The 24496-nt window shown below is 40.5% G+C and overlaps 1 protein-coding gene across 1 annotated transcript in view; it reads right to left on the reverse strand.

Annotated features, from left to right (window-relative positions):
- LOC104511045 (RNA-binding motif, single-stranded-interacting protein 3) overlaps positions 1-24496 on the reverse strand; it is a 345645-nt gene that overhangs the window by 126486 nt on the left and 194663 nt on the right. The window contains exons 4-5 of the mRNA XM_010153498.1: positions 18653-18810; positions 9229-9308 (exon numbers count right to left, since the gene is read on the reverse strand). Of these exons, the coding sequence (XP_010151800.1) occupies positions 9229-9308; positions 18653-18810 (238 nt within the window). The remainder of the gene's footprint in view (positions 1-9228; positions 9309-18652; positions 18811-24496) is intronic.

The following is a 24496-nucleotide window of genomic DNA, read 5'->3' on the forward strand; positions in this document are numbered from 1 at the left end:
TCCCGCAGAGTCTTCAATACTTCTCTGGTGGCAAGGAAAAGTTTACTTTTGGAGGGAGGGAGGGAGCAAAAGCGGCAGAAAGGCAAGACCAGGAAGGGAGGACAGGCCTCATATGCACCATTCTTGTTATATGTGCCTCCCCTCTCTCATTGCACTGCCTCTCTCGCTACACAGTCCTTCTTAAAGGCACCAGCACTACATTTCCCCCAAAACACTCAAGGAGACACCAAGCACCTGCAGGCTGACTTCTGCTCACTAAAGCACTCAGAAGTTAGGATACATACCCTCTCTTTCAAGCACCTAATTCTTCTTACAATCTCTGCTAGTGAAAAATGCATTCGGAGAAAACCCTCCATACCAACCCTGATGGAGCACACCCTTCTGAGCGACTCCGTAAGGATGTCTGACACCCAGGCATGCTCCAAGGCAGCAGCCACTCTGTCCCCATTGAGCTCTGCAGGCAGCATGGACCAGGCACCAGTCACCTGGACACTTACTGATTTACAGTGGCATTCCAAAACATCTGAAAAATCAATGCTCCAACTTTATTGGGATATCTGAAAAGGCCAATCCCAGAGGCCTCCAATTCTGGCTGAAATATGGATGTCCAAATGAGTGTGTCAAAGATATCTATTTGTACATTGCTAAGCTTCAATAAAACTTTTATTCAGGATATCTGGAATTCACAGGGCAAAGGTTCAGACTGAAACTTCTGACTTGAACTTCTCTATACTTTGAATTTGAAACTATTTAATGTGAAAGCAAGTGGGAAAGTGTGAGGGAGGCTGCAAGGAGGAAAGGAAGAATTTTTCTATGAAAGGGCTGAAAGGGAAATAATCCCCTCAGTTAAAAAAAGATCATGTAAACCACTTGCTGGATGTTATTAAGCATAACACCCTATGAGCTCAAGTGGTTAGTCTGTGCTCAGCTAGACCGATAGCCTTGCTCGAGTTAGCTTTTTAAGTGAGTTTAAACTAGCTGGCTCAGGTGTGACAACAGTATACTGCAGCAGTAGGGCCTGCAAAGCAGATGTACACTCCATCACCTTAAGTGTCCTGAAGGGATTAATAAAGTAATGCAGGAGAGGAAGAAACATGAGGAGTTGTGCCACTGCTGGCCACAGTTGATGCAAAAGCAGAATTCCTCCCTGAAATCTGAATCATGTACAAATGACTTTACAATGTTCCACGTTGTTTCATGCTCTGATTTGCATGTTTTTATTTGTTTGTTTTGCCTTGTTTTAAATTGCCAGCCCTTTAGACCCAAACAATCTGAAATTCAAGCTGTGAATCTTTCTGGCTCATAAATTTCGCCTGCCGTAACACCTGCGCAACTCGTCTTGGATTTTACAAGCGCGTCCAAGGAACGGCACTGTCCCTGGACCAGAAACTTGTTGATGCTTCTCCTGCTGATGTATGAGGCACGACAGAATTCAGTGCACACGCTCTCAGCTGTGCTAGCTATGCAGCAGTATCATACAGAATAGACTTTTTTGTTCATAAGCAAATATATCTGCCTTTGCATATAAAGGGAATGGATTTGTTGAATTAAAAGATTTACATAGTCACACTTCAAAGCAAAAATAAACTTTGAGATAAAAGAAAAAATGTATATATTTAAATTAGTTTAGATAAACTGTGACACAGTCCATTACCACCAGATATTACGAATGAGAAAGGAATGCAATTCTCCATTTATGCTCCAGACTTCTGGAAATCTTAGGAAAGATATGACAGGTGATATTGCGACAGAAACAAACAAAGAATGATCTTTTCTCATTTATATGCCATATTGTTCTCCAACTTCAATCTTATAAACCTAGTGAAAGATCTTAATCCAAACTGCAGTAATGCTGTTTTATACATCACGACCTGCCTTACTGCAATACCACAAACAAACTGCTGCTTTTATTACTTCCAGTTACAAAGTAATAAAAAAACTTGTGAAAGAATTTCTTATTAATTATAAAGCCAGATTACAAGTTAGTATTTCATAACATGGTTATTTAAAATACAGAAAGATCTGGCTCTTTTCCTAAGAACTCACAAAGCAGTACACGCTCAAATAAATCAGACATCAGTATTAAGCACTTCACATCTTTGAGCTCATCCCCATCATCGACATCTTTTTGTATTTCTAGAAAAGCAAGCCTTAGACAACGTCAACACTCCTCTCACATAAATTCTGTGAAAAGCCCAAACTATGTGATTTAGAGCTGATACAAGACTTGAGTAGGCAGGGAAAATTTATTTTTCTAGAAAGTATTCCCTATCTTTAAAGACTATACAATGTTCAAATACCAAGAAATCTAGGAAATTTGGAATGGACTTTGGCAGTAAGACATGGAATGTGTGCTATGAAACCAGAAGCAACTACACAAATGTCAGCACAGCAAGGACAACTGAAGGTTACATAAACATAATTCTAGAAAAGAAAAAAAAAAAAAGGCACTAAAGATGGAGAAACCTGTGCTGTTTGGTGACCAGAAATAACACACTTCACATTTGAGATTCCCAAGAATGCCATGAAGCAACACAAGTATCATCTGACTTTCAAAGGCTGTCTTTGAAAGGAAGGAGACAGTCCAAGAAATGCTTCATTTCAGTTGAAATCACGACCTATTGGAGATCTATGGCTGAAGAGTCGGGACAGGCTGACTTGGCCGAGTACCAGAAGGCGGGCAAAGCCAGGAGCCTCCGCTGTTGGTATGTGACAGCTGTAGCTCTAAAAGAGGGGAGCAGAACATGCAGCACTGATGAAGTTGGCCACCACACAGAAACCTGCATGAGCCACAAAACAAAGCCACACAGACCTAACCAGGGATCTGCTTTCAAAGCAAAAGGTTTTGTATTTTCTACTGATTACCCATCCTGTAGTTTCTTGATTAGAAGTCCATCCTGATGGCCTTCTCCTGCAAAGTCTATGAGATCTTAACCATTTTGTGATGTCCGAAAAATGAAACTCAATTTCCCTAAGGATGCTCTCTTCTGACAGCCATGTATACCAGCGAGGCACCCCTTAACATCCAACACGATCGAGGCAACAAGTCCACAAAACCGCACTGAGTAGTCTGCCAGAGAGACCCCAGCTGGGGACCGCTGCCTGCACATTACTGAGGACATGGGAAGCACCTGGGGTCCAAAGCGGGAGGAGTTAGAGTGGCCTCATGGTCACCACCAGGATGCAGGCAGGACAAAACCAGAAGGAATAAAAGATTTTAACCATCTGTCAAAGATGAAGACAGATGTTAAAAAGACGTGTAGAGGGTTTGAGATGTGAAAGAAACTTCTGCTAACAATGAGCTGAGCACATGCATTCGTGGAGCACAGAAAGCGAAAGATAACAGCAATTCCATAAAACATGACAGCCAGGAATTGGAAAGAGGATAAAGAAATAGAAAATTGTTAAAGTTATTTTTTACAAAGGTCTTTACATGGATTGTATTTTCTGATACAGTGGGGAAGGATTTATATACTGCAGTCAGCAGATAACAATGAAAATATTTACAAAACTGAATTCTTAGAAGGTAGACAATATAAAAGGTTCAGATAAAATTAACATCATATATGTTAAAGGAACTGAAGACACAAGTGAGAGAATTTGGGGTTTTTGAATAAAGATAATTTCTGAGGATAACAATATGTAAAAGAAAACCCCCTTTTTAAGCTAGATCCACCAAATATAACTAGTATGAAACCTAGCAGAATTCCCTTTATTCTATTTCTCTGTAGCACTCAAATGTTTTAAGGAAACTACAAACCAGTATCTAGTTTCTCTCTTTGGCTCTCTTTTGTCTTGTTTAAAATGTCAAATACATACACATATATACAGAGAGTGAGATAGAAAGACATCAACATTTATCATTATGTATCACTTACCTTAATAAAAGGAGGTAAACTCCCCAAGAACATAGTTTTGGAAGAGTTTTTCAGTGTTTCATGCATATAAATGAAGATACAATGAAATAAAAAGAAAAAACTCCAAACTAAGAGAAGGGGGCCAAAAAGTTATCAAACAAAACATTTTAAGTTCATTCACTCAGAAAAACAATTTACAGCCTCACTAATGACAAGAAGTCATTTCTTCTTCCAGTAAGAGGAAAAGAAAAATAGAGTAAAATGTTGCTACTATCCATTGCACAGTTAACCCTTTTCTCATGATTATTTTAGCCACAGTCTCCTAGAAAACACGTTGCTCCTAACATACTGTTCCATGTTCTAAGTCTAGTTCTCTGAAGCAAAGATTCAGTATTTGATTTTACTCTCCACTGCTGAAGAATCTAAAAGATGACCTAAGAGAAATATTTAAACTAAGGAGAGAGAGAAGTTACCCATTCATTCTGGTGAAATGAGTCTGTAAAAATGCAGCGCTTGGGCCCTTCTCAAGAGAAAACTGCATGACCAACAATGATTAAAGCAAGATAAGAGATATTTGCAAATATATCTGCATTGTGGCAGATAATCTCTTTCTACGTAAGAGTTTCTGCTCTAGTAAAAGCCAGTCCCAAAATGCCGCAGTTGCTTGTTACTGGTGTGGTTCTTAACCTACACAAAAACAGTGCTTCCCTCTTCTTTCTTGCTGTCAGGTATTTGTAACCTGGCATTAAAATAAGCAATAAAAGCCACACAGAGCTACTACGAAAGAGAAAGATTCTTGAGCGTGCGTTGCAGCGTTCATCTGCCTCACTTTCTGACATTTTCCCTGAGACAGAAATTGGCCCAATGTCCTCTGACTACCAAAAGTGTTTACAAAGCACATGAAATTTAGGAAGTACTATAATGAGTAGAAAATGCTGTGAGAGAGCATAATGGGCATAACAGCAGAGGATAATTACTGCAATTGAGGCATGTTCCTGTGAAATTCTAGAGAGAAAAGTAAGAACTCGTTAAGGCTTTGCATTTATTCAAAAAGAGAAAATTAAGTTTTTAGAAGACATCCAAAGATACTGGGAGCTGAAAAAAACCTCTTGTACCCTAAGCTTGCCCATCCAAAGAGAAATCAATTTGTTACTGACAGAACACTTAGGAATTTTTACTTGAATTCACTGATTGCAAAATGTGATAGATTAGCAGGATTGTACAAGAAGTCCCCTATTCACCAACAAAAAGAGATGTGGCACTGAAAGATTGAGGGTGAGCTACCTTCATCATTAATAGTGCCCTTCACATCTTGATGGAGACATTACAGTCCAATGCATTAATGTCCTGATTTCTCTTTCAGAGTGGCAATACGGGCCTGTACAATTAGTTTCACATAGGGTGCACTCTCCATAGGAAGAAAATATACCCAGTAGACCTTGGTCTATTTATCTCAGAAAAGCATTGCTGATAAAGGGAAAACAAAAACAAACAACAAAACCCCACCACTAAAAAAATAATCACTCAGACCTACTCAGAATATTTATGAAGTTCACATGGAATATGCCAAGCACTAAGAGTTTGCAGATTTCTGGAGACAACTGTACTTTCTCAGTCTGGAAGAAATGTAAAGATATTGACTAATAATTAGTCAGACTAATTATTAGTCTGACTAATTGACTAATTGACTAATAATTGGGACAGACAATTATTTTGTACTGTATATCTAAGACTGAACATCATGACATGCTTATTAGTTGAGCAAGCAGGACAGTAGAGCAATTCCCTTTGGAATGGAAGGAAGCCAAGGAGACAGACAGAGAAGCACCCTTAAGGAGAATAATTCACCAACAAAGACACAACACTTCTCAATTTACCCAGATATTATACATCTGACCAGCAAAATGCTTCAAGTGCCAGAAAATAACCTTTACATTGTCACTGGGTTGAAGCTGCGAGTGCTCAGCTCTACAATTTTTAGGAGATGAGAGTAACTGAACTTAGAAAGTCAAACAAGGAATGATATATTTTTGCCTTGGGAACATACAAAATACAGAGGCTCCAGAGTGCCCTGGGTGCCCCCCTTTCCTTGCAGACCAAACACTGCTTTACCCTTGCCTGTCATATTTTGGGATGGGTCAGCTTAGATGTGTGACTCCTGGCTGGGCTCAAACATCCAACTACACAGCAATGAGTCTCCCGTTTTTTCCAACAAAATAAATACAACCAATTAAATTCACATCTCATTTGCTAAGGAAAGACTAGTTGGGAAAAAGCTCTGTAGTCAAAATGAATGTATGAGAGAACTCTTTTGGAGGATATAACTAAGTCATGGTCCATGGTTTATTCATTGTGAAAGCCCATGGTGCCCAGTCTTTCTGGTGGGTTGTTCAGCATCACGTGAAAGCTACCTACTCCAGTCCTTCTTCCACCATGACCTGGTAACCAGGCACAACCGCTCCTCAGTACGTGAACATTTTATCCTACAGACATGGTATTTCTGCACACATACTGTGTCACCACACACTGTGTCACCAGGATCTCAGGGAACACAGCTCGGGAAGACAGCATGAATGGAAGCTAGCTGCCAAAGCAGTTTGTCTGGTCCATAATCCCACTGCCTACGGAACCAGGGTAGTACAAAATGCACTGCAGCCAGGCTGATTTCATTCCTGATAGGCCTTTCCTGACAGGCCTTAGCTGGCAAGCCTCAACCAGAATGTCAGAGACTGGGTGAGAGCAGATGTGGACAAAAATGTAACACACTCCCAGTTCACTGATACGGCTGAAAGAAATCCAGCTGAAAATCCTAAATCAATTTAGTTTAACCCTAAAAGGATTGATTAATTTTATCTTGCAGTAAGATCATGTCTTTGAGCAGTAGAGGTTAATAACAGATAGTGTTGCATACTTCCTCATTTTTAACTGAAATCCATAAAGAGGTCACAGCAATAACTAGAGATGATTTTCTCCCTATGTCAATTACTGAGATGCTGGGAGGATAATTTTCAGACTCTGACTGTGATTTTCCAAGTGTACTAGGATCCTCAATTTTCATTCCTTCTCCATGCAGGAAGATAAGCAACTGCCAGGAGAAGTGTAAAGCAAGATGCTTCTGTCTTTGCTGAGAGGCTTAAATACAGGTTCATAGCACAGATGTATAACCTGAAAGTACTTCGAGAAGAAGAAACTAGCTCTGAGTGGTTTTGGCACTGGGACAAAGGTAAATGGATATGAGTGGCCAGTATCACTTGATCATGTAATCATGTTTGTCCTCTGGCTTCTTAAGAAGAAGAAGCATAAATACAAAAAAATCTTTTAAATATGGATTTGAAGAGTGAGTGCTCTACACCAAAAATGAGGCACAAATATTCTCTTTCAAGTGGATCAAATACCTTATGATAATTTCTAATTATCTGTGTTTGGAGCTACAAAATCTGTCCTCCAAAAATGGAGGACAAATGGGATTTTACAGATATCTAGTGCATAGTTGAGTAGGTTCAGCTACTGGTTCAGTGGCTTTCCCCAAGCTGCATTATGCTACATCTGCATCTGAATGGTACTTAGGTAAGTGAAAACTCTTAAACTAGTCACTTCCCAGCTCATCCTTGCAACTAAATGCCATCTGATCACAACAATCACGAGAGAAACACAGTAGATGATTTTCCCACATGGACACCTTCTTCAGGAAACTAAGAGCTGATTCATATCCTTTAATTAAGAAAGCAACAAAAGTTATAACCATTAAAATCCAATTTCAGTGTGTCTCTAGGAACTAAAGTAAGTGATCATGCTATCTTATCTAGACTTCTATCTGGATGTCCCACATTTTTCATGTTGAATACTCAGTATCTTCCTGACTAATATAAAAATTAAAAAAAAAAAAAAGGAAAATAAAATTATTTTCAACCTCCAGCTTTCCTTCTTTACCATGTAGACTTTTTGTCCGAAGCAGGCACTGCAAGAATATTCAGCTTTATTTCTGGCTCGAATGATGTGTCCTCTCTGAGACAACCAGGAATGTGACCACAGAGCATGCAGGGTTACAATGACAAAGCTGCACTTACTGATTCCTTGCTATTCACACTCTTTAAGGTGTTGCTAGGATATTAAACAGATTACTTCTGAGACTCAATGTATGCATACAGAAAAGCATGCCAGAGGTTTAAGGTCCCTGCCTATGTTTCGTTGCCCATTGTTCTATGCAGCTCAAGTATGTTGTACTTCAAAAAGTTGGTGTGTTACTTCAATAATTGATGTTGAGAAAAAATTGTCAGTGACTATTTTTGAAAAAGAAATCCATAAAATTGAGTCTTCCAGCTTGTACTAAAAGTTTTATACTCTTTCATGAAGGTGATCTGACTAAAATTTATATGTACAGTGCAGCATTCAATTACTGTACACAGTAGCTGTGCAGATGGCTCTCTTTTAATTAGAGTATTTAGTGCATCTTCTGAATAAAGAACCAGGCAATGAATAAGCAAGAATTTAATGAAAGCAACCAAAAAAGGAAATACTTTAATGGAAGCTAAAAAGAAAACAACCCCCCACCACCACCATAATAACTTGGGATGCAATTCTTTCCTGCTCATTGAAGGTAGCACTTTAGACAAGCTGAGGGAGAAATCTTTGAAGATTTATGGCCTTGGGGAGGTCTTGACAAGCACTAAGAATCAGGCAACTGATCACTAAACTTTGCACAGCTGGCGACCACATAGATGACAGATGAAGATTTCAAAAACAAGGTACTGGCTGGAACTGGACTTTCGATGCGACATGGACACACCACTAAATGCATTCTATGGGTATCACCAGAAAATGACAGGATTATATTATAGCAAGCACAAATGGTATAAAATTACTTCATATTTGAAATATCCTTAGTTAGTATTAACAGTTGCTGCTGTTAATCTAGTAACTTTAACTAGTAACACTATCTAGTAACTGTAAAGAATACAAGGCTATTACAACCTGAAATCCTGGTTATTTTTTAATCTATAATGCAGTTGCTGATCCAGTTATATTCCTAGGTTGTTGGAAACGCACCGGCATTTACTTACGTGGCCTTTGCTCTAATTGGAAAAAACCCACACATAATATATGGATTAAAAAGGAAAAAAAAAAAGGCAGTAAGATAATATGATTTGTATATGTACTTAAATTTACTACTGTCAAACATAAACGTTTGAATAATGCTAACTAGGGCAAGGAAGAAGTTGTTATGGGTCAAAAATGATAGGCTTCAACCAGGGAAGTTGCACACCTTCTTAGCAGGGCCAGTAATACAAACCACTCTCAACATACATGACAACATTTCTGCATCCTAAACTCTTCAGTGAATTTTAAATTTCCTAATGACAGCTAGACTTACCTGGTAGACCAGGTGGGGTTTTCAGATATTTGCCATTAAAATGTTGAATTACTACTTCACATTTTTCTGTAGACTCCATTCTAGAAAAGAGAAGAGGGTGGGATGGGAGAAGAGACAATATGTGTTATTAGACTGTTAAGAAAGTGCCCAGTCAGCAAAAACAAAAAGCCAAAGGAAAAAGACAAGGACAAGCACAGATGCTGAGAGAAATCTTCAAAGCTGTTCTTGCTGGTTTCTGCGGAGAAACTGGCTGAGCTCACTATGGTACGGTGTGGCCTGTGAGGAGGACTTACCACCCTCAAAGCCTGCAGCTGCACTCCCGGCTGTGTGTGAGCTGCAGCAGTGTCAATGAACAGTCCCCATTTGGCTCCGGGGATCACCCGGAACAAGGATATTCTTTATGCTCTCACATGCTGCTTGGAAAGGCAAAGGACGTGTTTCTAGATTCCTTGGGCACCCAAAATAACTTCAAATAGCATGAAAAAAAACAAAACAAAATAAAACAAGATTCGGAGAAGAACCCAGAGGATTAAGCAACAATTATTAAGGATTACAGTGTTAAAGAAATAATCTACAAAGACGGATTGTTTAGCAAAACCAAAGACGATGCATATATGTCTATTACTACATAAAGCTAAATCTAGGGGGAAGACAGTAATTTACATGTAATACCAGTAGGTGAAATGCCTGTTCATCTCATGTGACCTCAAGATAACTTTAAGCATTAAGTCATTAAAGCATTAACAGTGAACTGGTACATATATTACTGAAGAAGATGTAAAGAATACAAATCTCCTAGTCAACTCCCAAACTATGTATATATCACATCTGGGAATTCAGAAATCTTTCAGGTCTTGTAAACTGACTGCACCCTAGCCCAGAGAACAGCTGAATTTGGTACAGAGTGGGTATAGAGACTCCGAAGAGAGGAAGAATGGAAAGCTAATAAGCAAGCAAAAAGAAAAACCACACTGCTTTTGCTCTTCTTAGAAAAAATGGGGTTTAAAAAATGTGTTCAGTGCTCCTTGAATACACCAGTACTTACCTACAGTTACTCTCCACAAAATAACTTCACTGACATAAATATTTCTTACTTCTCATCATCTTTTACAAATTAATTTATCTACTCCCCTTCATGTCACAAGGTTTTGGGAAAATGCCCTCCACGTGGCTCACATTGAGTTTAGAGCAGCGGTTTGTCTCCTGAGGTACAATGTGTCATAGTTTAAGGGACCACCACATCATCACAATAAATAAATAAATAAATAGATAATCCAGATTGGATGATTAATTTTCTGTGCAAGTCAAAGTCTTTTGTCCATTTGTTTCAGGTGGAATCGTTAAAAATTGTTCCTTCCAGGCTGTATCACTGTGTATCGTGTGGGCTGGGCCATTTCTACAATCACAAAGACAGCAACTTGGATTGTTCGCTTTGGCTTCATTCAGATTTAACCAAGCGAATGTCTGCACTGAGCCTTTAGAGACTCTTGTCTCTGAAAGAATAAATGCAATAAAAGTCTGTTTTCTGTAGCTGCAGGCGCTTAGTGTCAAACCATGTTATGTTGCACCACACAGCAGTGACAATTTCATTTTAATACATGGGGTACATTTTAACAAGCCAAAGCAGTCCCTGCAAAGAATGCAATATATAAGCTGCCAAGTGAAAGAGACTCAGTGCACTTCATGCATTTATGTGGGAAGAGAATAAAAGTGAAATCCACAGTGTTCTGGGATAAAAAGGCCATCATTCGAATAGCACTCTGAAAAAGAATGTGCACATTTTCTTCTCAAGTTTCACAATTAACGCCTCTCAAATGCCATTGCTAGCTATCTGTAATCTGGCACACGCTTCGCTTGAAACCGACACTGGCATTATCGACTCAGTTTGAAAAGGCAGCACCATAGACAAAGCCGTCTATACACGTTCCCTTCAGATGCGCTGCTGAGTAACAACTGCATCCATCCCTCGTCTCCCCCACCTGAGTCCCCGCGCGCTTTCTGCACGTGTGCCTGTGGGGAAGGCCTTCCGCCACGCCACACCAAGGCGGGCCCGGCAGCCACCAACAAATCAGGCCTGCATCAATCCCAGGGCCAACTAGGCACGAATTATAATTTTCATTTGCCCACAACCCCTGAGGGTTTTTTAAGAAATAACCCTTTCAAATTGTGTTCTTCAAGCAGGTTAGCTCCCTGACTGACGGGGAATGAGGAGTACAAAGTAACCAGATACATTACTAAAACTGTCTGACACTTGTCATCACAAGATCCCAGTTTTAGTTAAAACTCTGATCAACTGCAAGCACTTAAGTGGCAATTTCAATGGCAAGACTGGTATTTAATAAAAATAGCGTTAACAGGAATGTTACATGTTAAAAGTTAGCTCCCAGGAGACAGGCTTCTACAAAAGAATGCCATCGAAGCACGGGTAAACCTGTGGGGAGAGCACTCCTAAAACCATTTTTAAAAGCATAGACACAAAACCTATGTCTACATAGCTCTGGGTTCAGGAAACTAACTCGTGACATTCCCAAATACAATATGAGTAACTAGACTGTCTGTATTCTACCTAACTGGAAAGGAAGAGAATTTAAAATACTCTGAAAAGGAAGACTCTTTTTATGATTTTTTTTTAGCCATTATTTGCAAATATAAGATATTTCAATATTATTAGTAAAAGAACAAAAAATCAGTAGTGCTTAAGCAGTATCAACCAAGTAATTTGATGCTGACATCTAGCTATTAAATAATTATTTTAGATCATTTAAAAAACATGTATTATTCTCTCTACAGACCATAGTGGCTCCAAAGTGGTCATTATGTGTTGTTGTAATAGGGAACGTTTACCATGAAAAAAAGGAAAAGAATCTTTTTTAAAAAACTAAAGCTCTTACACATGCTTATTATAAAGATTGATGCACTGTCAAGAAACAATTTAATAGAATTTATACACAAGGAATAACATGATGATTACATAATTATTACATGTGAAATATTCAGTACCATGTAATTACCAGCTAGAGGTAAAATGTGGGTTTGGTTTACATATACCCTATAGTCACTTTGCTTAATAATAATGTAAATGAGAATTGGGATTATATTTTTTATATCCAGAATAAATAGTTAAAGAATAAATTGTTACTACCATATTTATGTTATGATCATCATAAAAATATTGGTTTTTTTCTTATAAGACCAGGAATAATAAATCTTGGGGGGCAATGTTTCTTTACTGCTTAAGGCATTTTGCAAAGATGGAAGTAGGTAGGTAGTAGCAATATTATGCAGCAGAGGAGTCCAAAGATCTGAGGCCATATTTAGAATACACACTGGAATTGTGACAAGAACCAGATAAATTTGAAGGAGAAATTAGGCAGAAACATTTAATTGCAAGGAAGATGATCCACTTGCACACATCAGATAAAAAAGATTTTTTTTGGTTTTGGTTTTTTTTTCTGGTTGATGTCTTCATATCATTTCTGAAGGTTGTATTTTAGTAAAAGGCAAGTATTATCTCAGGACTAGGTAACTGGGAGTACAACTGTGTATGATACGAAAGAAGTCAGGGAAAATGATGTTCAGGTCTTAAATACACTAAAGCTAGAAAACAGGTTTGATTACTATGAAGTTTCTTAGCAGGTCCCTATGTTCTACTCTTCATCCTTCTAGGCAACATGATGACCAAATCTTTAATTTGTTTTGCTAATTTGGTTCCAGGCATTTTAAGACCCTGATATGGCTGCTATCTGTGATTTTCTTCTCCACTGTAAATGACAGGTATTTTATGTCCCCAACTTTTCAGCTGGTAAGAGATTGCTTCAAGATGTTTGTGCTTTTTGGTTTGAATCCATGGTATGCTAGAAAAACTATTCTCTTCATCATTTACAGCCTAGGAAGAGATATTAATTTTGACAAGTTCTCCTCATCACTCATAAATTGTATCTTTTCCCGGTATGTCTTGCCTGTATAATCTTCACCTTCACTCCGGTTTGCATGACCAGGAGGTTGTTTTCTATCTCAGATGAATACACAAAATCTGCAGAAACCACTCCAGTGAGGACAGGATAGGTTCCTCTTCTCTGGGTATACAGTCCGTACTACACCTCGCAGCATGACCCGTTATGCCAAGGTGACTGTTTTGAGCTGACTGAGTATCTCAGAGCTACAGTGCTATCCAAAGAGAAACCTCCTGTGTTTCAAAAGAAATCTAATATAACTGACACCTACATTACCCTGAAAACCCCTGAAAGATGCGCAGCTTCTTCTGAGGAGAAGAAAACACAAATTAAAGGCTTGGTTTTCTTGTTTTCTTTCCGTGGAAATGGGAGCACGTCCACGTCTATTGAAATCCATGCAAAACTTCTATTAGTAGAATAATGATCCTGTGGGGGCTCAAAATCTTGTTTCCCATTTTTGATTGCTCCCTTTCAGTTGCTGAGTCAAATACTGTTTCCAAAGACTAAATTAAAACATATAAACCACAGACAACCAGGAGATAAGTTTAATAAAAAACATACATAGGCAAAGAAAAGAATCCCACTGAAAGCTCTTCCAGAAGAACAAGGTAGGGAAAAGACAAGGATGAAGCCGAAACTCCTAACAACAAAATGAGTAAACGCCCACTACAGAACCCCTACTCTGTTACGAAGGGATGGAAATATCTCCTCACCTATACCCTTTTGCTCCAGGAGGATAGAGACAACTAATTGAGCATCTCTTGACTTTGGTGGTTTGCTGGGAACAGCATCATAACATTCTTTTATGACAGTTTGTGCTGGACAAATTTTCTCATGTTACTGGAAAGAATTGTATGAACACATTCATTTCTACCTAGACCTAGGCTGATTTATGCTACTGTCTTCAGAGTCTCAGGTTAAGTACTATACTGGTGCCCGCCAGCAGTGCAATACTTGACTGTCTGACTGTCAGCATTTCCATCATAAATTTCTGTTTTCAGAGGCTTATGACTTCGTTGTAAAATGTCGCTCGGGGGGTGAATCTTGCAAGGTCGTTTAAGATACAAGACAGCAAACAAAATAAAAAAGTTAGTGGCTTCTAACTCTTTCCTTGCACTTTATCATTTAAAAGGACCTATAAAACACTTGCTCCGCAGTTCAGCTGAGTGTGGCACACCTATGTATGGTATTATTAATATTACTATCTCTATAGGGAGGATACTTAATACCTGAATGGTATTTTACTGGGGGATTATAAAATCCAATTTTTATTTCATTGATTCAGTGGTATCAGTAAGTCCCTCCACCAGGTATATCTCAATGCCTCCTTGCCACTTTTCCAAGTCCCAAAGAGTTCTTCAATTACACTCACAGTACATTGGGCCTGGACTATGAAAACCGCTCAGCCAAATTATCTGATGGCTCCTAACTTTTCTTCTTCCTTCTTCTTCACCTTTAAGGGCTTTATATCTATTTTCATTTTACAGAGTCCCACTGATATTTGCCCCAGGATCCCACCCCACCTGTCCCTCTCTGGAGTGTGCTTCTCCATGAAAGTGCAGCCCCATGACTGGCATATTTCTTAAGGATGTACTGAGTCTACCAAAATTTGTTCCAGGATGCAACGCCAGTTGGACATGTGGGTCTCAGAGATACATTCTCCCACAGAGCTTCCCAGCACCCTGCAGTGATGCTGTAAGCCCCTTCCAGGCAGGCATTTCAATGGAAATCTATCACCACTGGTATTAGAATATTTTACAAATATCACACAAAATCTTTGGGGCACGTTTGGGATTTCCAGTTTCATATGTGATATCCAATTATAAAGCGATTTCCTGTGTAAGCAGTAGGATAAGACAGATCATTCTTCCAACTGAAATTAGGAATGATCCTCATAATATCTAAGCCTGCACTACCATCCCTGATGATGGATTTGATCAAGCTAAATTTATAGCACCTTTTCAACTGCCTTCAATTAAACCCTTGAATAAGGAAGAACAAAGCATTTCCCCTCTGCGCAAATGCATCTTTAAACTGCCTGGATGTTCTCTATCCCCTGGTGCTGCTGACACTTCGCTGTCTCCAAAGTTGCATTGCCACTGATCCTCAGATATCTCCCTCTAAATATTCCCCCTTTCATTTAGCAAAATGGCACAACGGCTTTGGCTCCACTTTACTGTGTTTCTTCTTCATTTTTTCTGGCCTTAACATCTGGAACTTACCCTTTATGGGCCTGTGGAAAGTCAGGTCTTCCAGCACATACCACTGTTACCTCTTTTTAAGCGACAACACGTCTTCCGGATGAAGTTAAATTTTCCCTCCAAGCTCTTAGTACCTTCTCTTATCCAGTAATTTCAACCTCTCCCAAAGACCATCTCACTTACTCACTACTTCTGATCTGCATTTTACTCACACCACCAACAACATTGCTAGTATCTTGTTTGCAAAACTCAAATCATGAGAGATCAGCTTTAAAATTATATCTCAAAAAGTCTTCAAATCCAGTTTTTCTGGCTTTTTTTCCCTTTTATTTTTTTTCCGGGTTGAAGACCATGTTTTTGTTCTAAGCTCTACACACTTACACTTTTTAAATGAAAGATCAGATGCTTAAGTCATTAGATGACTCCCAGCAAGAGGGATTTAAGAGAAACACCTATAGTTTTAAGTCTTGTGCTGAAATCCTGTGTGAGGGCAACACTGCGTCATTCCCCCTTTTAATATGCAATCGTACCACAGACTGCATTCAAAGATTCCCTTGCGCACCGCCTCCTTTTTCCAGTTCCCTACTTCTAGTAAGTCTTTCTTCCTCCTCCTGATTTCTCTCTTGGCTATTCAATAGGCTGCGTTTAGTCTCAGCTTCTGCTTCCCGGTGTCAGCAGAGACCCATGCTGCCAAAGGACAACAGCAACAGGAGCCCCGCAGAATGCCAGCTCCCACGGAGAGCCTGGAGCCTGGTAGCACGGCTTTGAAGTACAAAGCACAGGTAAGGGGTAAGGCAGAGGTGGACGTCCAGAGGTTACGGCAATTCCCTTTCAACTGGATGGGCTTCTGTGGAGCCACAGTCGTAGTCTAGTGTTTCCCTTCTCTGGCCCCTTGCTCATAGCTCTACTTCCTCAAAATCTCCCCTGGGGCATACCTAGGCACAGTTGGGTTCAAGCCAGAGTGAAATGCTCTGGAAAGCTTCAGGAAAATCTGTTCAGCTGCTTTTGAGGGACGCAAAAGAGAGGAAACACTTTCACAGCTTAAAAGAGATTTCGCTTTGTACGTGCACACTTTAAAGGAGGCTGAACTCTAATGTGGCCAGACATTACTCAGATAATTTTGATCCAAGAATATTTGAAGTTACCCGGGTTATAAATGATTAAGTAGCCACCTGCAGTACTATGAAACTGCTAATCATACCCATTTAGAAGAAAAATCTGACAATAGCTGTCTACTGTAAGTCTTCACTTCCAATTACTTTTTGAATATACTTATTTTTAGACTGACTATCCACATAATTGGGCAGAAACAAAAAGTGATTCTTAACCATAGTAGCACTTAATAAATTTGAAACACCAAATTTCAAATTTGCTGGATGCTGCTTCCTTCTAGTGCACACAAAGTTAACTTTTTCTCCTGTGCTTCCATGGTTCAGTTAAGCGTTACGCTAAGCAGTGTGACACACTCCAGAAGGCGGCCAGATAGGCTGTGACAAAAGGCCCCAGGTCAGTAAGTGTAATAGTCAGGACCAACACCCGGGCTGCTGATCTAAACTTCTGAAATCCTATCTGGACCGATATCCAGCTGCCCTCCCCTTACCTGTACAGCATTCATACCCACTCAGCCGGTGCTTACGCTGCAGGTCCGCTAGAACGAACCCTTCATAATTATAAGCAGAGCTAAACAAACTCATCTATTTGGATTGACACGGAGGGAAAAAATACCAAATAGCACTTTACTGCAAAAAGAAGGTCAGGTGATTAAAGCTTGTATTGACAATTCTGCAAAGACAACAGGCAGCATTCAACTACAGTTTTAAATTCCTGGATTAACTCTGGCCTCACTCAAGTCAAAGGAAGGTCTGATGTACACTCTGATGGTGCAAAGCTTTACCCCTCTGTCGTTTGCATGGTGAATTACACAACCTTCACGTTAGATCACTAAATCTTTCTTGAAATATGTTACATAACTGAATAAACTTCTACAAAGAAAGTCAATTTTTTAAAATGCAAGTTCACCCGTGAGTTATACTAATCTATATTTAGTGAGCTAGAAAAAAATCATGTTATTATCTGCAAGAATGCATAAAGAACAGTGTGTCATCTTTCAGCATAAATGTTTTGCCTTTTTGCATTTGAATTCAGACAATATTATCTCAACATTCTTCGCACATGATGATCTTTCACATCAAGGACAAAGGTAACACTACAATGTCATTTATCTTGCAAGCTACCTCTTTATCATACAGTACCCCATTTCACTCAGTGGTGTTATGACATTAACAGAAGTGCCATGAAATACCAAGATACGGTGTATTTCAAAGAAATTTGCAAGATGATTAAGTCATTTTACTTCCTCTACAAAGCACAATGTTAAGAATATTCTGTAAAACAATGATTTGGGAGTTTTCTTCCTTTTCCTTTGAAGATGAAGACTGATTTACAGCACAATTGCAAATTTCTCTTCTTATTTGCTTTTTCAATACCTTTCTATATATAGCTCTCTATTCCTTGGCTTTTCAAAAGAAACTATTTGATTTAAGAATGTTTCAAGCTGAAGAGAATCTATGTAAATATTCCCTGAGAGTAAACATGGAAACTTGTCTATCTGTACTGACAATGAAGTACGTGGTAATAATATGTTGCCTGTTCTGTCTAAAATATCTGACTAGCCCAACAGGGGTTGTTATATGCAAATATTTCTTCTCTAAGCTCTTCTCACAGGCCTGAATCACAGAATCACTAAGGTTGGAAAAGCCATATACGATCATCTAGTCCAACCATCAACCCAACACTTCCACACCCACTAGACCATGTTTCTCAAGCCCCATGTCTACACGTTCCTTGAACACCTTCAGGGATGGAGGCCTCCTGAAGGTTCCCTGCAGTTTTCAAGGAAGCCATGTTTCTTCAGTTATAGTTCCTTCCTTCTGCTCTTCCAACTGCTACATTTACTTTTTACTTGTGTATGCTTTTGGCTGTAGGACAATTACTATTATCCAAGCTGGATACATCATGGATAGCTCACTGTTCCTAGCTATTTTTATTTACATATACCTACACACAATGAACTATTTTTTAGAGCAATGAAATGAACATACTTATGTACTGGTATTCTTCAGCTTGGTGAAAAATACAGACACACAATCTGATAAAGGTGCTGCTCTGCATTTTCCATAGCTATGAGGCTTTAGAGTTACGGAACAGACAGCATTTGGAAAGGACCAAAGCCAAAGAATGTGCACGAATCAAAAAGAGTAAAGGTTTCACCTGGCAAAGCCGACTCCTCTGCTGACTCCATTAGCATCTCGTAATATTCTGGTGGAAATGACATGTCCAAAGGGTTTCAGCATATTCTCCAGTTCCTGCTCATCCATGGAAACGGGTAAATTTGAGATGTATAGATTTGTGGGATCTTGCTCTTGTTGCTATGACAAAATAAGAGAAATATCCTCAGTTAGGCTTAGTACAGTAGAATAGCTCATGGCTCGTATAAACGAGGGCTACTCAAAATAGGACCAAGCCAAGAATTTATAGCTGCATTAGAAGCAAAGCTGGACAATCTGTTCATGACGACAACATATCTGCCAAATTTCTGCAAACTCTCATGCATGTGCTTAATTCTGTGCGTGACTGCTCTTACTCAACTCAGTGACACTACTCATTTATAGAAAATTAGTCTCATGCACAAGTGTTCTTGGGTTTGTGTCCTAATTTAGCAAACAGATTGTGAAGAAACCATGATTTCCACAAATGTGCTCACTGTTAACATAAAGAAAGAAAACTCAACACATGTTTTAAGCAGATGTGCTTTCCAGCCTGCAGACATCCCGTTCAACCTGTTCATCATGAGCAAGGTTAGTTGAAAACACAGAACACTTTCCATAGTATCTTTTCCTTTTTTTCCCCTATCAGAAATGTCTTTTTTGATAATGTGCAACAAGACCTAACTGGGCAAGGGAAAGTTCTGCAGTTCAATCTAAGGTCCTGGTGAGATAGATCGCGTGTTTATTCTCAGACTGAATTAAAACATCTTTAAAAATAAGGCCTGAAGTATGAATAATTATTAAAAAAACAATTTTGAAGACAGCTTTCTCGTTCCATTTTGGATTTTTAGGTTAAACTTTCCATTTTGGCAACCATCCCAACTTCTATTCTTGCTTGCCAAACTACTGCAAGGAAACATGAAAGAGGCATAGACGTTCTATGTAAAATAAGTGTATTAAAGCAGTAAGTAAAAACCTTGTCTACAGACAACCAGGTCTTGATTACATTAAATCAATTTAGTTAAGCCCTGGCAAATTTTCATGGCTCTGGTTCCATTTTCATTGATAGGAGCTTTACATAACATCTGATCACCTGCCAGTACAAGCCCAATCAGGATCAGGCATGACAACATAATTTTAGCTAATGCTTAATAACCAAAAACATAAGATATAATCCTTATGCTATGTAGTAAGACAGACAATACCTTATCTGACAGTCTTTTCAGGCACATTTTTTGACTCTTCTTCAACACACATTTTAATGGGCAGAATTTGTACTTGTTCAATGCTGAGATTTATATGACAACAGTATAACCTTCTCCTGCTATGAGGTGTCCTAAAACCAGATTAGTAATCTCGCAGCAGCAGCACCACAACCTTTTACTGAAGAAATGGCACACAGTCCTGCAGCCATCTGCCCTGGTTTAACTAGTTTCAAATTACACTCCATTAAAATCAGTGCAGATGTGTCTTGTCAAACACAAAGAATCACACGGCCTATTTCTAGAAGATGTATGAATACAGGACAGAACGAAGATATCTGCTCTATTACTGCCTTGCACACTGAAGGTCTCAAAAATGGAAGTAGAATTTGTTTCAAGTTGTGATTCGAACACCCCATCTTTTCAGGGACAACAATGACTATCCAGAGAAGTGTGGCCAGCAGGTCAAGGGAGGTGATTCTGCCCCTCTACTCTGCTCTGGTGAGACCCCACCTGGAGTGCTGCGTCCAGCTGTGGAGCCCTCAACATCAGAAGGATATTGACCACTTGGAGCGAGTCCAGAGGAGGCCACGAAGATGAGGCTGGAGCACCTCTGCTATGACGAAAGGCTGCAAGAATTGGGTTTGTTCAGCCTGGAGAAGAGAAGGCTCCGAGGAGACCTCATTGCAGCTTTCCAGTATCTGAAGGGGGCCTACAAGGGTACTGGGAGAGGACTTTTTACAAGAGCCTGTAGTGACAGGACAAGGGGTAACGGGTACAAATTGAAAGGGGGGAGGTTTAGATTAGATATCAGGAAGAAGTTCTTCCTGGAGAGGGTGGTGAGGCACTGGCACAGGTTGCCCAGAGAAGCTGTGGATGCCCCATGCCTGGAAGTGTTCAAGGCCAGGCTGGATGAGGCTTTGAGCAACCTGGTCTAGTGGAAGGTGTCCCTGCCCATGGCAGGGGGGTTGGAACTAGATGACCTTTAAGGTCCCTTCCAACCCAAACCATTCTGTGATTCTGTGATTCTATGACTAAACAAAGCCTAGTTTAGCTAAAAACTGGAATCAGAAGCCTGCAATTGGATACCTCAAAGGGTCCAAAATCAGAAGGTGTGTAATACTGGTTTACTGTATAATTCGGATTCTGACCTCAGAGCTGTGAACACTTGCCTTTGGACATACTGCTTAATGTCCACTGCATTGTAGCTTTGTATCTCCAGACCCATTACACCATGAAAGAGCACATTACCATGCAGGTTGAATTCCCCATTATTTTACAAACAGAAATAAAAGAACAAAGTAGGCACATTTTCAAGCTGCTGTTCACAAAAATATACCCAGTTATTACCACGTCTTACAGTAAGGGGCAGAGGAGAGGAAAATCACACACACGTGAACAGCAAACTTACTGCAAAATGAAGTTACAAACCCCAAATCTAGAAAAATCATTCTTTCACTTTCCAGTCATCCTTCCCTGCAGTCATCTTCCTTTCTTTCACTTCAATTTACATTCATACAGATCCGAAAGCTAGTTCCTCTCCAATAACCAAAAGATATTAGAGAGGGGTCAGAACTGGTACAGTATCGACAGCGCGAGGAAAATCATGCAAACAGTCCTGGAGGGAAGGTAGGCAACAGAAGAGAAGAATATGAGCTTCAGATCACTCTTTTAGCTTTGGGAAAAACAAACAAAAACCCGAAACATTTTGTTTCTCCTTTACTTTTTTCCACATTTTTTCCCTTCTCTTTGTGCAAACTACTGAAGTTTTATTGCTTGTTACTTTTTCCTCACACACACAGAGGCCACAGAAAAAAGGGAAAGATATAAGAGATTAGGAAGCATCTTCATTGTTACTAAGTACTTTGGAAATGTGAGCAATGGAAGCAGTTAAAGCAGAGGCACTGCAGAAGCAAATCAAAATAGAAAGGTTTGCAATTCCAATAGGCACAGTTTTCCAGAAACAACATTGTTACACAAATCTCTACCCATTGATTGGTTATGGACTTTGATTAATCAACCAATCGGTACTCAGGAACTTACATCCCTTGCCAATATTTAGGGAAAAAAACCCTAACAGTCTTATGCAGATGAGATCCCCATAGCTAAAGGACAGATTAATATGGAAAAAAAGCAGAGTTATGCATCAGTAACCGCACGACAGCCTTTGCTTTCGCTGAAGCAATTCAGTCCCACAGAATATTAAAATGAGAACTTTTCTTTTGACTACTCAGTTTTCAAGCTGGGGCAAACAAATAAAATAAATAAGAAGTGCTGCCAATACGTCTCACTTCTGGAGTAGGAACACATAAGCCTTTTAACTGTGTTAGAGTTTAAATGCCGTTGTTTTAAATAACCGTGGAAAGTTCAGCTACAGTCTGAGGATGAATGAAAGACTAGCAGCCATAGTCACCCTCTCACAAGGATTTACGAAGCCTATCTTTTATCAACATGATAAACAAGAGCTGCAAGCAGAGACAGACAGATGAGGCCACTCATGCTACCTCCACAATGCACCAGTGTTTTCTAAGTAAGGAAAAAAGCCATGTTATTTTTCTTTACTATACAAATATAACATTTAGAGAAATACCCCTTTCCTTTACAGAGAAATATCACCCCACAGAAGCCATATCTCACACTCCAAACTGAAACAAGATGAATTGCCTTCCCAGTGACCAAGCCTGGAGCCGAGCAGGCAGGGCTGCCCTGCTGCCACGCAGCCAGACCCCACAGCCAACTACCCTCACAAGCCCCCGTTTCTCGGGCTCAGCCCCTGCTCTCAGCCTCTGGCACTGGGGCTCCTCATGATATTTTTCAGTTGTGCATGGAAGTGCTGAAACATGCTCCCCGTTTTTCCCGAGCCTTTTCATCCCAGATTCCCAAGGCCCTACATGAATGCATTTGCTTCTCCAGCCCAGTGTAACTGCCGCGCTTTTTGGAGTGAGAGGCAGGTGCCCTACTGTTCAAAATTTTTTGACAAGATGAGCATAAGCAGAACCTTAACTCCAAGCACACCTCAAACTACCAGTAGTTCATAACTCCAACTAGCTGACAGTCGAGTTTGTCCTCAGTGAAGGATCACGTCCCAGGGTTGCAGGAGTGGTGGCGACGGTCGCATCTGAATCTACACCCTGTAGCCCAGGCTCCCTCTGGTCCATTTAATTCTTTCTAAGGCTTTTCATTAAGCATTAAAAAATGCTACTTCCCTCCTCAGGATGCTAAAATGCCATTTATTATTGTGTCCAGTCCCAAACGGAGTAGTATCAGTGAGAGAGCTGAAAGTCATTTGTGTGGTACTCACGGTAAGTTCAGAACTGCATTTTCCTCTTACAGCCCCAATACTTTGGACAGGAAAAGAAGGGATGGGGAGGTAGAAAGACACACTCTCCCCACAAACACCTCCAACAGCACCGCGCCTTGGATGCCCCGCAGCCACCAACTTAGAGCCACCTCAGCAGGGCCTTCAGCCACGCAGAGCCCCCACCGCCACCTGGGCCTTGTGGTCCCCTTCTCGCTTTCCCCCTCCAGACCACACCAGGAACACCAGGCTCGTCCTGCACCACAGGGGAATGACATACTTGTTGACACTGTTTTCCCAAAGCACAGTGGGCTCTCAGGGTTCATCCCCCATGCAGGAGAAGGGCCACCCCAGGGGTACCAGGGCCTGCAGCCGGCTGCCACCCCGGGGGCTCAGAGGAAGAAGGGCTGCTGGGAGCGGTGGAGGCCTCACTGCAGCACGGTGGCATGGCTCCCCTGCCTTTCCCAGACTCCCTGTGCCAAACGTGGCTAATGAATGGGTGCAAGGCCAGGCCAAGTTGCTGCTTCTCGAAGGGAGCGGGAAGTCAGCTGTGGAGCCTGCTGTGTGTGCCATGCATCGTGCTCAAGGCATGCAAACTTGCAAGTGCTGTCTCAAGGCACCACCAAAAGCCCCACTTCTGGCTGTGCTCAGTCAAGTTCGTTTTACCCAAGATCTCCCATTTGACATCGCAAGGAGGGTAATGTTTTCCACGTACAGCTTGCACGTACACCACAGGCCCAGAGAAACAGAGGTGAACTCATCCAGCCAGCCCCAACCCTCTGAAATCCTGACACCACCTCACGTCCTAGACTGAGCTCATTCTGGGGTCCTGGTGTGTGTCAGTCTGTGTGGGCACACTGAGTGCCACAGAATGGGCCAACAACAGAAAAAAAGAAATTAAGACAATTGAAGCTCCTCTCCACACAAGTGCAGGACTTTTTGCAATTTCCTTTGCTCCCACCCCAGCCTGTTTCACCATTGTTGCAGCCCAAAAACCTCGGTTGCTCTGGCATGTGGGGTCCAGGGGCATTAGCTGCAGGCATACGTTGTTGTTAGGCCATTCTAGCTGGGGGGTGTACATGACAGACACTCCCAAAATGGCCAAAACCACAGCTACGAAGGTTTAAAATTGCGAATTCTGCAAAGTAACATAGGTCAAACCCAAGTTTTCAATTAGCTCAGGGCATTTCCAGTATTTGGCAGCAGATGTCCTGCTGCAAGGCTCTGGAGTTCAGCAGTCAGAAGCAGTTGTACTGGGGAAACAGCCAGAAATGTTGTCACTGCCTTTTAGCAAGAACTGGGCCATTCACTCAGCTCCCAAGGCCTGTGCCAAGGAGGCAGAAGTAGT

This window comes from Eurypyga helias, unplaced genomic scaffold, assembly GCF_000690775.1.
Source record: "Eurypyga helias isolate BGI_N326 unplaced genomic scaffold, ASM69077v1 scaffold5746, whole genome shotgun sequence".
Lineage (NCBI taxonomy): Eukaryota > Metazoa > Chordata > Aves > Eurypygiformes > Eurypygidae > Eurypyga > Eurypyga helias.